The 13098-nt window shown below is 43.8% G+C and overlaps 3 protein-coding genes across 4 annotated transcripts in view; all 3 read right to left on the bottom strand.

The window, feature by feature from the left end:
• LOC147222429 (MICOS complex subunit mic25-a-like) overlaps window positions 1–3712 on the bottom strand; it is an 83773-nt gene extending 80061 nt beyond the window's left edge. For both annotated transcript variants that reach the window (XM_086168086.1, XM_086168084.1), the window contains exons 1-3: window positions 3496–3712; window positions 2161–2260; window positions 225–279 (exon numbers count right to left, since the gene is read on the bottom strand). In XM_086168086.1, the coding sequence (XP_086024212.1) occupies window positions 225–279; window positions 2161–2260; window positions 3496–3579 (239 nt within the window). In that variant the 5' untranslated portion in view covers window positions 3580–3712. The remainder of the gene's footprint in view (window positions 1–224; window positions 280–2160; window positions 2261–3495) is intronic.
• Window positions 3713–3994: 282 nt separating this feature from the next.
• On the bottom strand, window positions 3995–9718 carry tpra1 (transmembrane protein, adipocyte asscociated 1). The gene is made up of 11 exons (XM_086168109.1): window positions 9577–9718; window positions 8758–8941; window positions 8515–8647; window positions 8111–8197; window positions 7191–7263; window positions 6995–7074; window positions 6766–6876; window positions 6614–6674; window positions 6342–6444; window positions 6141–6221; window positions 3995–6039 (listed from the first exon to the last, which is right to left on the bottom strand). Exons 2-11 carry the CDS (start codon window positions 8928–8930, stop codon window positions 5763–5765), a joined length of 1179 nt encoding a protein of 392 aa, XP_086024235.1. The 5' UTR covers window positions 8931–8941; window positions 9577–9718; the 3' UTR covers window positions 3995–5762.
• Window positions 9719–10454: 736 nt separating this feature from the next.
• Window positions 10455–13028, bottom strand: trim107 (tripartite motif containing 107). Its single transcript, XM_086168383.1, has 2 exons — window positions 12961–13028; window positions 10455–11878 (listed from the first exon to the last, which is right to left on the bottom strand). The coding sequence occupies exon 2, from the start codon at window positions 11830–11832 to the stop codon at window positions 10624–10626; it is 1209 nt and encodes a 402-aa protein (XP_086024509.1). The 5' UTR covers window positions 11833–11878; window positions 12961–13028; the 3' UTR covers window positions 10455–10623.
• Between the last annotated feature and the right edge of the window lie 70 nt (window positions 13029–13098).

The raw sequence follows: 13098 nt of genomic DNA on the forward strand, positions 1-13098 counted from the left end.
TCTCTCTTCACGTATGCTCTGTGTCGCCCAGAAACACTTCAAGTCGGCAGCATGTCTGCTTTTCGACACGCGTCTCACCTTTACTTTCGACATACCGTGTCAACACTGAAGGCACAATTTACCTTCCTGTGAGTTAACGCGTTCACTGCTAAAATTGACACCACAGGAGTTAAAACTAGAAGTTGCCAGGGGTCGAATAAAAATATGGAATCATAAGTGCTCACTTTTTTTTTATTTCTTGCTGCAGTTCTGAAGCAGATGATCCTGTAGGTTCTGGACCTAAAAATAAAAAAGATAAATACATTTTTAAAAAAAATTGAGAATAAGTGCTGTCCCCAATTAGAATGGACACAATGCTGATGACCATGAAAATTAAGAAGAAAGAACAACAAACAGATTTTTGTATCCACAAAGATGGGTACTTCGGTTCAGAGTTATTAGTTGTTTATATCTTCTTCTTCTTTTCCTTTGGGCTTTTCCCTTCAGCGGTCGCCACAGGCAATCAACCTTCTCCATCTAACCCTATTCTCTGGATCCTCCTCTCTCACACCAACTACCTTCACTACGTCCATAAATCTCCTCTTTGGTCCAATTCCAGCATCCGTCTACCAATATATTCACTCCTCTGTACTTGACCCAACCATCTCAGTCTGGCTTCTCTGACCTTCTCTTCAGAACATCTACCATGTGCTTTCCCTCTGATGGACTCATTCCTGATCCTATCCATCCCGGTCACTCCCGAAGAAAACTTAAACATCTTCATCTCTGCGACCTCCACATTGGCCTCCTGTCTTTTCGTCATTGTCACTGTTTGTAGAGCATACAGCATGGCTGCTCTTGCCACTGTCTTGTACACCTTTTCTTTCATTCTGGTCGTCTGATAGTCTTCTATCGCATGGTACCCCTGACACTCTTCTCCACCCGTTCCAACCTGCTTAAACCCATTTCTTTACCCCTTTTCCACACTTTCCATTGCTCTCCGAAGTCCAACTTCTTGATCTCCACTCCCTGTGGCCTCACCGTTCCACCCGGGTTCCTCTCATTCACACATATACTCTGTCTTGCTGCAACTAACCTTCATTCCTCTCCTTTCCGAAGCATACCTCCACCTCTCTAGATGTTCCTCAACCTGTTCTCTGCTCTCACTACAGATCACAATGTCATCTGCAAACAACATGGTCCCTGGTGATTCCTGTTTAACTTCATCTGTCAGCCACTGCAAACAAGAAGGGCCACAGAGCTGATCCCTGATGAAGTCCCACCTCCACCTTGAACTTCTCTGTTACACCTTCAGCACACCTCACCACTGTCTCACAGCAAGCATACATGTCCTGCACCAGTCTATCCTACTTCCCCGCCACTCCTCTCTCGGCACCCTGTCGTATGCCTTTTCTAGGTCTACAAAATTCTCTATTGGCACTCTCAAAGCAAACAACAAAATAAAATAAAGTCCCAACCAGGACCCTTTATTTCATCCCTCCTGCCATCGTCTACCAATTGAGGACACATTTGCAATCTACAACTGTTACTAATCCTTACATGACGCTATCTGGTATTCACTGCGAACAGCACAGGATTTCATCACAAAGGGAAAAAAAATTTCCTTCGTGTTCAGAAGACAATGTACAATTTGAATCCTTGAATTATTCAAATAATTGTTGGTTAGCTGCACGCCTGTGAAGAACCTGAAACCAGATTCTAAACAGGAGCCAAATTTACTACCGTTACAGCACCTTGCAGCGCTGGTGTAAAATAAACAAAGCCAGAAAATCTCAAGGTTAAATGCCACAAAGGCTGCGCGGATGGGATGGTTTTGATTGCTCGGAACGAGCGAGGAGACCTTGTTTGGATTGTTTTGATTCCCTCGGTTTTCGCTGAACTAAATCAGATGAGCATTGCTGCATTCCGTTGGTTAAAAATAACAAACCTGTTTATTTACACACACGCACGAGGTCATGTGTTTACTCGTACAACACAGAGAGGTGAAATCCCATCACAAGTTGTCTGTAGGTGAAAAAATATGCGGCAGATAATAACACGCCCGCTGAAGTCTTTCCACTTGTGATTAAATCTCAAGTGCAAATGCCAGGTTTGATAAGAGACCAAATGCCACATGCCTTCCTTGCAGCAAAGCAAAGCTGCCTGACAGGAGGAACGTACTTGATGGCGGTTTGGGACTGTCAGGCTTGCATGGTGGAGGTGTGTTGGAGCTTTCAGCCACCTGGGCTTCCCTCATCCGCTTGAGCACGTCATCTGAGAGCTGGACAAGAACATGGGGATTCATGGAGAGAACACACACACAGGCTGAGACATATCGATGGCTGGAATGCAAAACCTCCTAGCTGCAAATTTTTGGGGGTTTCTGCATTGAATGGTGAGAAATGGGACGGATCCACATTTTCAGTCTATCTGCAAGATAATCCCACCCTTTCTTTTGACATAAATGTCACATGACAGAACTCCTATGTGCACAATGAAGCAGGAAAAATTAGGAAAACAACATTTATCTGCATTGTCAGTGGTAAAAATACATGCTATGTATTTTTAAATTATAACATAGAAATTTCAGTCGTATATTGCTACCACCAAGGAGCTCCACTGAACGCCACAGGAGGTCTTTCCTACCTGAGGCTATCAGACTTTTTCATTCCTCTTCCTTCAGCCGAAGGGAATATTCAAATCTTTGTACTTTTTAATACCTTAAAACACTTTATAGCCTTGACTTTGACCCGTTATGGTTTTATTTGTATTTCTTCTACTCCCTCCTTCCTACTATTATTTATTATTGTCATGTTTTACTTGAAACACTGGCACAACAATTTCCTTCGGGATAAATAAAGTTGTTCTTATTCTTAAATACAGTCTGTGAACAATAGAATATTCTTGAATGTCTTTAACAAAGATCACACTATAAATCAAATAAAAAAGTGTTTTTTTTTCAGACAGGACGTTTTGCATTCCAGCCATCGATATACAGAATGTGCACATATGTCAATGTGCATATAAACACAATCCCTTCGCTATACAATCAGCAAAATGTCCTGCTTCCAGAACTGTGATCTTGCATGAACTTGGAGAAGCACCTCTTGTGTGCAATTCAAACTGTTTTTGTGTTGAAACAGCAAACCAAGCTAATCCTTAGCAGCGATGTCATGTAGGGGGAAATGTAGCCACAGCGTGAATGTTATAGCACTGGAGTCTCAGTTTGTTGCTAATACCATGTGTTGGTGGGTTTTTTTTTTAACACCTCGCCGGGGGTCGTAAATCGTTACGCCGTTGCCTAGTAACGGAGGGGAAGGGGCGTTTAATGCTAGCAAAAACATGGGGGGTGGAAGAAGATAACCGGCCGGGTTCATTTCAGGACACGACCTGACAACGCGGCTAGCATGAACACAGCTACAATATCGAACCTTGATCATCATATATAATAAAACAGCGGAGTTTTTCTTTCATATTTGTCAAGGTTATCAACGTCAATAATGTCATTTTAAATACCTTCACCCCTTCAATTACTGTGACCTTCTCGTCTTCGTCCAGTCCGAACGACACTTTCCTCGCGGTGCTCCCGTTCCCACCCATGTCGACTGTTAAAATAAATGTTTTGATATTAATTTAAAATAAATAATAAAGCCGTATGGGTGTTATAACGGACACATTTGGGTGACAGCGAACCGGTTCGCTTCCCAAGCGACCGGTGTTCCTTTAAAAACGCTGAAACAGAGGTCACTCCTGCGCTGCAGTTTTCTTTAAGCTAATTGGTTCGATTAAATCATTGGGTAAAGACGATGCTAGCTAGCGCAGCTTGTCATCAAGGCGCGGGGCTGCTGGGAAATGTAGTCCAATTTTGGTGCAACATGAGTTTCCACTTGTAGATATTTTCTTGTAACTCCAATTAAAAATGAAAGCGAAACACCTTTTAAAAAAACTGAAAAACAGGATTTATTTCCATTTTTAACACCCTAAACAACCCAAAAAAGAAAGCTGAGACAATAAGTTACGGCCACGGTTTATTCTACGTCATGTACCCATCCCGATAACAGGGCCAGACTTGATTACAATCAGTGTACTGGAATACAAAGGCAAAATACAGATTGTTTGCAAAAAAAAAAAAAAAAAAAAAAAAAGGAATCACCATTCAGCATCTTTTCAACTCATTGGAGAAGAATATAATGGCATAATGCATATAACTGCAAACTGATTTTCCAATTATTGATATGATGCAACAATACAGCACTGCATACCTACACTGGAATTTGAATATAAATAATTCAATAGACAAGCTCTTTTTTTTTTTACTTTGTTATTACTTTATGATGGAAAAAATGTAAACCTGAAGTTAATTCCAGCATACAGGTGAGCACAGAGTATGAATAATACTTGATTAAATGCTGGGATACTGTCATGTCAAATATTTTTCAATTTTCACACACTCACATACCATGTTATATTTCTTTTCAAAAGTATTATAGCTGGATAGAAGTATGCATTATGTTGTCTTCAAATGTTTAGCCAGAATAAATTAAGAACAACTGATCATTAGAAAAACCAATTTCACCATTTGCACTTGTTTTTTTCTTTAGATGGTTCTAAAAGTCTCTCATTTTCAACACAAATATCACTCATGGAGCATCCTTTTTTCAGATGCAGGAGAAATGAAAGCATGAAAATGATAAAATTAAATCCATTACATCATCTAGAGTCAGAAACCTAAACAATGTTGTTAATGGTCCACTACATCGAACATTATTAAAAAGGCTGAACATCCAAAAACCAAAACCAAAAACAACAACAACATTAACAACAACAACAACAACAACTTAGCAGCAAGATGGGGGCTGAAATACAGAACAGCAAAAATACTTTTAATGGGACGAGACACTTGATAATGTGTAATTTGGAATACAAAAAGACAGGAATGTTGATCAAATGTTAAGTTTTCAATTGCAAAAATTATTCATTTGGTATGAGAAGGGCTCTTAAATAAATAAAGGCAAAATAAGAAGATGAGTCATCCTTTTGTGAGCACAGATGCTTTTGGTGATCTGAACCATGGAATGTCGTTCCATGCAATCTCCTTATCGCGTCGCATTACCGCACATTGCGCTGAAGCCTTTTGCTGGATAAACATCCCAGCCGTCAGCTCAGAAAATGAAAATACACACTTGTCAGAACAAAACAACGCGAGTCCTTGCGCCGGTACTGTGTGGCGTGGCGATTCACAAAACAAACAGCTCGGCCAGTGGAATCAATACAAGACAGCAGACAACAGTCATTTAGGATGGCGTGACTCAAAGCATCAAGTTGGAATGTACACGTGACATTTTCGTTGAAAGAATGTTAGACCTGACAGACCCGGGCTTTTAAAATGTAAATTAATCCTAACAGCTGGGGGGGAAAAAAAAAGGGCTGTTGTTGCTGAAAGGCAGAATGACAGCAATTGCGCTGAAACAAGTCAGCGAGCTCCCTGGAACAGGATTCGTATGGCGTCTTTCGGTGCCATGGAGATGAACAGTAACAGTGCACTCTGGCAGCTGTGTTACAAAGGCAGGTGCGCAAATCACGGTCCTCCAGATAAAACTGGACAGACGACACGACGTCTCAATAGTTCCACTTCTACACCTGTTCCGGCCTTCCCGGGAAGACCCAAATTACTTTTCGTCTGTCCACCTACGTTCTTGGTTTTCTCCTTGTCCGTCACTGCTCGGCATCGTACATTCGTGCGCCTACATCCAATAGCATGACATTCCTGCTTTCACAATAATTCACGCATTGACGGGCCTCCAGCGGTCAGCTTCAATGCTGTTGATGCTGCTGGACCCATAGGGCCCGGAGGCAACATCGTCGAGGTAAGCTCCGATCGTGCCGCCGCCGCCGCCGCCCGGCCCGGACCCATCAAACTGGGTGGAGGAGTAGTACAGGCCCTGGTCGGTCAACTCCTTACGGCCAAGAGTGGTGGCAACGGTTGGAGGAAGGTGGACGTCGCTGTCATCCGCTTCGTCCACTTGTGACTTGTAGGAGAAGAGGATCTTGGGTTCTGATCTGTGTGGAGGGGGAGAGACGAGAGCGTGGAGGGGGGGTTACTGATCCCTTCGACAGAAGTGCAACTCCCCTCTTCTAATTTATCGGAGCGAGCTCTTTACCCGAAGAAGCCTTTGAGAAATGTGACGTAAATGAGCGGAGCGAAGGCAGAGAAGTACAGGAAAGTGGTCACATCAACACAGCTGTCAGAAAACACAAAGACAAGTTGGTTTGCGTCCAAAGTATACAAAGAACGTGCCGAGGCCTGGAGATCCAGACAGGAAACACGCACATATTTGCCGTTTCACGAGATTTATACTGACCAAAGTCCCTCTATAATTCCAGCGCAGAGCAGAGCGCTGCCCAAGCCCTGGACAAGGTTCAGCAATGACAGGATGGCGGCGTACACGTAGAAGCTCCTCTTAGCTGGACAGAGCACGCCAAACAAAGTTTAATGAGTAACAGAGAAACAACACGGGACAGTGGAGATCATCCTAATTGGGACGAATCTCCACCTTGATCGTATTTAAACGTAACCTAAAGCCGCTTTTCTCATGTGTCATGATTCACTTCTGGCCAAAGCACCAAAACCTACATGGAAGAGATATCTTGTCCCTCACTGGAGTTTTTGGCAAGATGACAATCAAAGAGTACACCTGTGAGAAAGAACCACATGAGTGACGAGGGGACGGGTTAAGAGTGAGTTTTTGGTCATTTTTTTGCCTACTATTGCCGTCGGTTACTGACCAGGAAGAAAAAGCAGGAGCTGACCAACCAGAAGTGCCGTCCTCCATGGCCGTAGATGTTGAAGTCCTCGGCAGACAGGTGGCTGTCTGGATAGAGGATCTCCAGTGTGCCCTGGGGACAAAGATCTTCAAGGTCAGTTTTACTATCAGTGCCGTCTACCAGTTTACTGTTAAGTTTATATGTCATTCGAGTCCGATATATGATTTCAATTTGCATCATCTGTAATAACCTGTGTGATGGAGTAGGCCAGCGCCAGCACCGTGGTAATCGCCAGCACACGTTTAATACTGGATTTGCTCTCCAGGTGACCTGACAAACCAAGAGGGGAATTCAAGGCTGAAACGGTGACACGCATCACATGACCATAAACGGAAACACAGAACATGTACTGTACAACGAGAACTGAAAGCGTGAGGCAAACTAACCGAAAGCCAGTCCCAGAATGACAACGCTGAGCTCGATAGCCAGCAAGAAGAAGCGGGTGATTTCCCATAACACCTGGGGGAGGGAGACAACGACCGCCGTGAGAATCCCCACAAGCAGAACACACACAAATCTGCAAAACGTTTAAATTTATAGCAAAATGGTTCTTGGGAAAACGACATATGCGTGTGCAATATGTATGCATTGTTTAAAAAAGTGCAAATATTTCAGTGCGCTATGGGAACACTGTCCATGTCTGTGTCCATAGGGATCTGGCTGGTATGCGAAAAATGTCAACCATGCCTTTCCCCTTTTATGTGGAAGCCATGCAAAGTCATGCTGAAGCTCCCACCAGGCCCTCTGGTCGTACGCAGTAAAAGGAGCATCTGTGAAAAGCAGCTGCTGCTAATTCAATAGGAGCTCAGCACAGATGCTGAAATTAGCCACAGATTATCTCTGCATAAAAATATCAGCCACTGCTGTATATTACAATGCTGGTAGTTAGAGAAAAGCCAGTTTAGGACAAAAACAGACACACAATTAATCTTCAGACATTTAGTCACATGCACCTGGAAGTATTCACTTAGTTAACAGCACTGAAAGTTTCTAATGACAACTTTTCCCATTACAAATACACAACAGAGTACAAGATCCATGTCTTGAGTCAGGTCATGGGACTGATTCAGTGACGCAGTATCTGCTCATATTATAGTCCATCCTATTGTTGGGTTTAGAATCTAGTTATAAGGATTGAAAATGACCAGTTTGTTGGTGTACATTTGCGGACGGCGTACTCGGCACCTTTTTTTGATTCTTGTTTTGTTCGGTCTTTTACATCTAACCGGTGAAGCTTTTGGATTCGGAACACTGCTCGCACCTTTTCCGCTCTATTTTTTGCAAAAAAAAATCTATGCCTTCTTACTTTGTCAATGATGGTGGCGGCACTGGATGCACTGACAGTCATGGACACAATGGCCCGGGTGATTCCAACTGCTGCTACAACAAATACCTGAGAAATGCACAGCATGCAAGCGCCATCAAACATTCTACCATCACATCACGAGTGCTCCCGAACATCCTCTCTCGGTCGTGGTTAAAGTGATCATTATGTAACCAAAACTGAAATGTTACTGGAAAAACAAGAAAGGTGCAAAATATTTCTAGTTAAGGTGTGTAACTGCCACTGAGGAGGGACAGAGAATGGCCTTGAAAAGCGTCCAATCCACTTTTCGGGATCAACACCAGAGGTTAAAACTGCACATCGCTGTTCTTCGTGAGCCGTAAATTGGATGTAGAGCGCTCAAACATCAATCTTTTGCATCCTACCAACAAGTAAAAGGTGATGAAGATGGGGCTAGAGGTGATTCGAATCTTTGCCCTGGCTGAAGGCAGCTTCCACATCAGGAACATGAAGAAGGCTACATTAGGCACTAGCAGCAGAATGTCCCAGAACCGCACCCTAAGACACGGAGATAAGCGAGAGGAGGGTCGTTCTTATCCGCTGACATGTAGCAGGTTCATCTCCACCGCTTTGCCGCTACATGTGGGTTTCGTTCGGAGGCGCATTACCTGGAGTCTTTTACATCCTCGTACAAAACTTGTAGACATTTGTGAGGCTTGGTTATGTTGGTTTCAGAATCAGGAAGCCACGTGGGGAAGGCAGTTGTGTTTGCCAGCGGTGTGGGCGAGACGCTTCCATTGTATTGGGCAAACCTAACCACAGCAGTCACTGTGGCTAGCATGGTGTCGGGGCCTTTTTGAGGGGGTGAGGAAAAATCAGGCATTAATTACACCTCTACAGACATTTTATTCCTCACTCTTCACTTAAGTCTCAATAACACAAGAGGTTAACTCCTATTCTTACATGAAACTAAGCAAAGAGGAAACACAGGTCAGTGTGCTGACACCTGTCAGAGCTCCAGCAAGAACCTTAAGTAAGAACAACAGCTTCGTTATTAACCATGTGTGGTTATTACATCATGTTTGAGGCAACCCATATGTTATTAACCTTTGCCAACGCGGTAATTATCGGTGTCGAAATCAACAAATAAAAAGTAAACACGAAAATAACTCCTTAATTTATCACGGTACGTGGATAAACCCAACTCGTGTGACCGACACCATGGCTTAACTATCCCTTTCGCTCATGCTAGTTACCAGTCTATTGTAGCTAACTTTAGCGGACGATGTGCTTGATTATTAAATTAATATTTCTGAACTTTAATTTCCGGATAAATAAACCCCCAAAACACGAGCAGCGCTCCGCGGCTTAGCAGTTAGCTTAAAAACTAGCAACCCGTCAAAACAAACATGACACCTAGCGCAATGACGCTAAATAGGATTCAACCTCAGCGGCGACAAGTTCCTCCGCGAACACGGGACTCTTACCGACTCAAGAGGCTCGGTTTTCACGGGTGACGGAGCTCTAAAGTCTTGTAAAACGCATGTTTCGCACGCCGCGGTGCTCCGAGGGCGATCGACACATCGGTCACTACTTTGTGGACATCGCTGGGGCGGTTCGTCAACAAATTTCCTCGGCGGTCAGCTGACGTCTCACCAGACTCGCAGTACGGGATCTCGCGAGATCACGCGAGACTTCCGGGGCAAGGGGCCGCTTGTTGACATTGTGTGATTACGTTGCTGCTAATTTGATAAGAGTGCACAAACTCCCTCTTTCCAACGGACACTTCCTCTTTTCACTTCCTTCTCGACGGAAAGGGGCTATAAATCATTCCAAAATGTCCGTTTTTTTGTGTTGCATAGGACCGTTTAGCGCGTATTTATATTTATTTACGCTTTCCACGGAAAACTACTGTACCGTAATGGTGGTTCTAACACAATTTCAAGGACATCTTGCAAAGATTGTTATACTTCTCTTGTTGAAAAATGAAAAGTGCTGGGAGAGATCAGCGATATGGGTGTGCAGACGAGGAGAAATAAGGGGAAAAAAAGCAGGATGTAAATAATAATTGAAGGCGTGTTTTTTTTTTTTTTCTTGTGGGGCACATTAAAAAAGACAGGAAGATATATTTTGTATTTGTCTAATACTAGACAGTTACTTTTTTTCTCTTCTTTTGAGACTGGATATGGATTACTTTGTATCTTCGATTATGAAGAGACCTTATTTTGTGGTATAACTGAAAAGTACCTTAAATATATAAAAGTTATAAGAAAACTTACAGTATCTTTTAAGTATCTCGAAGTGTAGTGTCCTCTTTTTTTGCAAATCAAACATGGTAACCCTATGAGTTAAACAATCCATAGTTTTTTTAATACGTACCATTCCAGACATTTAAAACATAAAGTATGCATAAATATTCCACTTAAATAAATCACTTGAAGCAGCGTGTTTAATGCATAAGGCACTGATATGCAATAAAAAAAGAAAAACATGGGACATTCAATATTTGACGGCGAACATGCACAGACGTACATTTACGAATGCGAAAGAATGGTGACGCGCCCTTTTGGGGTCCCCGCTATCATCCTGTACACCAAGTGCACGGGTTCGGTTAGGTTCTCCTCAAACGTGTACACGTGGGTCTTCCCGCTGGACGGGCTAATGTTGAAGAAGCTCAGACTGTGTGTCTTGAAGTTCAGCCTGATCTCTAACCTGCGCGACACGGTGGTCCTCTTCAGCGGGACGCTTCGACCGCGCTCGTACGCCGTCAGCAAATTATTGAACCACATCAGGCACCAGGAGCTCCGGCTGCTCTCAAGAGCCGAGGGAATGCCGCTCCGCTGCAGCTTCCCACCTTCACATACGCCGATTATCCACGGAGATCCTTCCAGCTCCACCTCCCAGCAATGGTCGCCCTCGGAGAACGTCTGGCTACTGAGAACCTGGAGGAAGCTGGTGAACCTCTGAGGAGAGGCAGGGTACGGCTGTTTAGTAGCGCTGAACGCCACCGTTTTCAAGTCCTCTGAGAGGATAAGATTGGGATGAGCCGTTTCCGGGTCGAAGGTCACCTCCGACGGGTTGAGGGCGTTGTGAAGAGAGTGCTGGATTGAGCCAAGTCTCTCCTTTAGATCGGCGTTTATCAGCTTCAGCTTGGGACAAACTCGAGCCGGAAGGAGTTTGAATTCCCAATAGTCGCATTCTTTTTCCCCGAGAGGGCTCTGCATCGCTTTGACGATGCGATGTTGTAAACTCTGAAATTCGCCGGTAAAAACGGCTTCATCGTCCTCGTTCAGAAGCGACTCTGCTCTGAGCGAGACGCTTCTCAGCTGCTCGGTCAGCTGGGCGGCCCGCTGAACTCTGCCGCGTATCCTGGCCTCGCCCGGAGCGAGTTCTTCGTCGAGCAGCTGCAGCACCCGCTCGCTGTGGCTCTGGGCTAAATCTTTTATCTCTTGCAGAAGCGCCGACGCTCGCTCTCTTTGACAAGCGTTAGCGGCCGTCACCTCATCTTCCCGCTGCATCTCGCTCCTCAGCGCCGTTTCAGCCAACTCCAACTTTCGGGTCAGCTCTCCAATGTGAGAGGAGAGTTGGAGTTTAGGTCCATCCAGCTTTGTACGGTCCTTTTCACGACCCGCTGAACTCTCCCCCGTGTCTTCTCCAATTGTTTTTGTGTTCACGTCGTTCACGTCCGACGCCTCCGGGCGATTCTTCGTGGAAGGCTCACTTTCCCTTTCGCTGTCTGACATGGTGACACTGCAACTATCAGCTAAAGTTTGCCTATGGGGAAATAATCTGCGGGGCATTTAGAGGAAAATGATTAGAAATAGAAATATCAGATTTTGACGAGCAATAAATGCTGTAAAATATTAGGGCCGTAACACATTTCTTCTGTTTTAAGATCATCACGGTATGCAAATTGGGCAAAAATCCTGCCATCAGTTGAGCGACAAGTAGACTAAGGTACCAAACGAGGCTATTATATCATTGATTAAACTTTACTGACATGGAATTACTGCGCTTTGTGTGTGTGTGTGTGTGTGTGTGTGTGTGTGTGTGCATTTCCTGCACCTGCTCTTCAGTTAGCTGTCTTGTTAGCTTCAATTCTTACCATTATACCGTCATAACTATCTACAACATAAGTGTCAAACTTGAGGCCTGAGGGCCACATTTGGCCCCCGAGAACATGAAAAGAAGTCACACACCTGCATTGACAAAAAACTACATTTCCCATAACTCATGCCAATCATGTTACACACAAAGTGACGGTGTCCTCGCTTAGATCGCAGTTTATCCACATCAATGCCATTTTCAACAAGTGGAACTGAGAAATACAAATGATCCCTAAATGTCCAGGAAGTGAAAAGTTGCTGCAGATGGAAATGCTGTTTCAAGAAAGATGGGAAGGCCAGGAAATGTTTGTGCTTCAAGGAGAAAAAAAACTAATGTTTTTGTGTAATGAGGCAGCATCGGTTGTCAAAGAGTAAAATCTACGCCGACATTTTGACACCAAACACAGGTAAATATGCAAGTTATTCTTCCAGAAAAACAAGAAATTATCCATGAATTAAAAGCCAATATGTTACATATGCATTTGCACTAATATATAAAATTTTGGATTTGAATGAGTAATAAATGAGTTATTGAGCATTGAGGAGAAGCTACATTTATTTTACATTAAGTTACATTAATACTGTAACCGTTGCACGTCATGTCATGCCCTCACTGAAAATAAAGATCACGATCTTAGGCATTTTGACACCAAACACAGGGCTAAGAAGGCCAAAATTATCCTTCCAGCCGACTGTTACCGTTACACGTGGCGCTCGGTGAAAATGAGTTTGACACCCCTGCTCTACAATTCCATCAGACCGTACCTTTTTGAAGGATCCTTCGTGTCGTCTTATGGTTTATACCAAACACATCCGTCCCGCTCGTACGCTGTGGCTGCACCTGTGGGTTTCACTTCCTTGTTATCTTTATGACCCTTGAAACTTTCCTACGCAACGTGTGCT

The sequence above is a fragment of the Fistularia commersonii genome, chromosome 21 (genome assembly GCF_037954325.1).
Source record: "Fistularia commersonii isolate RoL2024-O1a breed Wild chromosome 21, RoL_Fcom_v1.0, whole genome shotgun sequence".
NCBI classification, from domain to species: domain Eukaryota; kingdom Metazoa; phylum Chordata; class Actinopteri; order Syngnathiformes; family Fistulariidae; genus Fistularia; species Fistularia commersonii.

Coding starts and splice junctions, on each gene's coding strand:
- tpra1 (XM_086168109.1), bottom strand. CDS start 8,930: ATGCTAGCCACAGTGACTGCTGTGGTTAGGTTTGCCCAATACAATGGA. Junction 8,198..8,514: donor TCATCACCTTTTACTTGTTG/GTAGGATGCAAA, acceptor TGCATTTCTCAG/GTATTTGTTGTAGCAGCAGT. Junction 6,222..6,341: donor GGAATTATAGAGGGACTTTG/GTCAGTATAAAT, acceptor GTTTTCTGACAG/CTGTGTTGATGTGACCACTT.
- trim107 (XM_086168383.1), bottom strand. CDS start 11,832: ATGTCAGACAGCGAAAGGGAAAGTGAGCCTTCCACGAAGAATCGCCCG.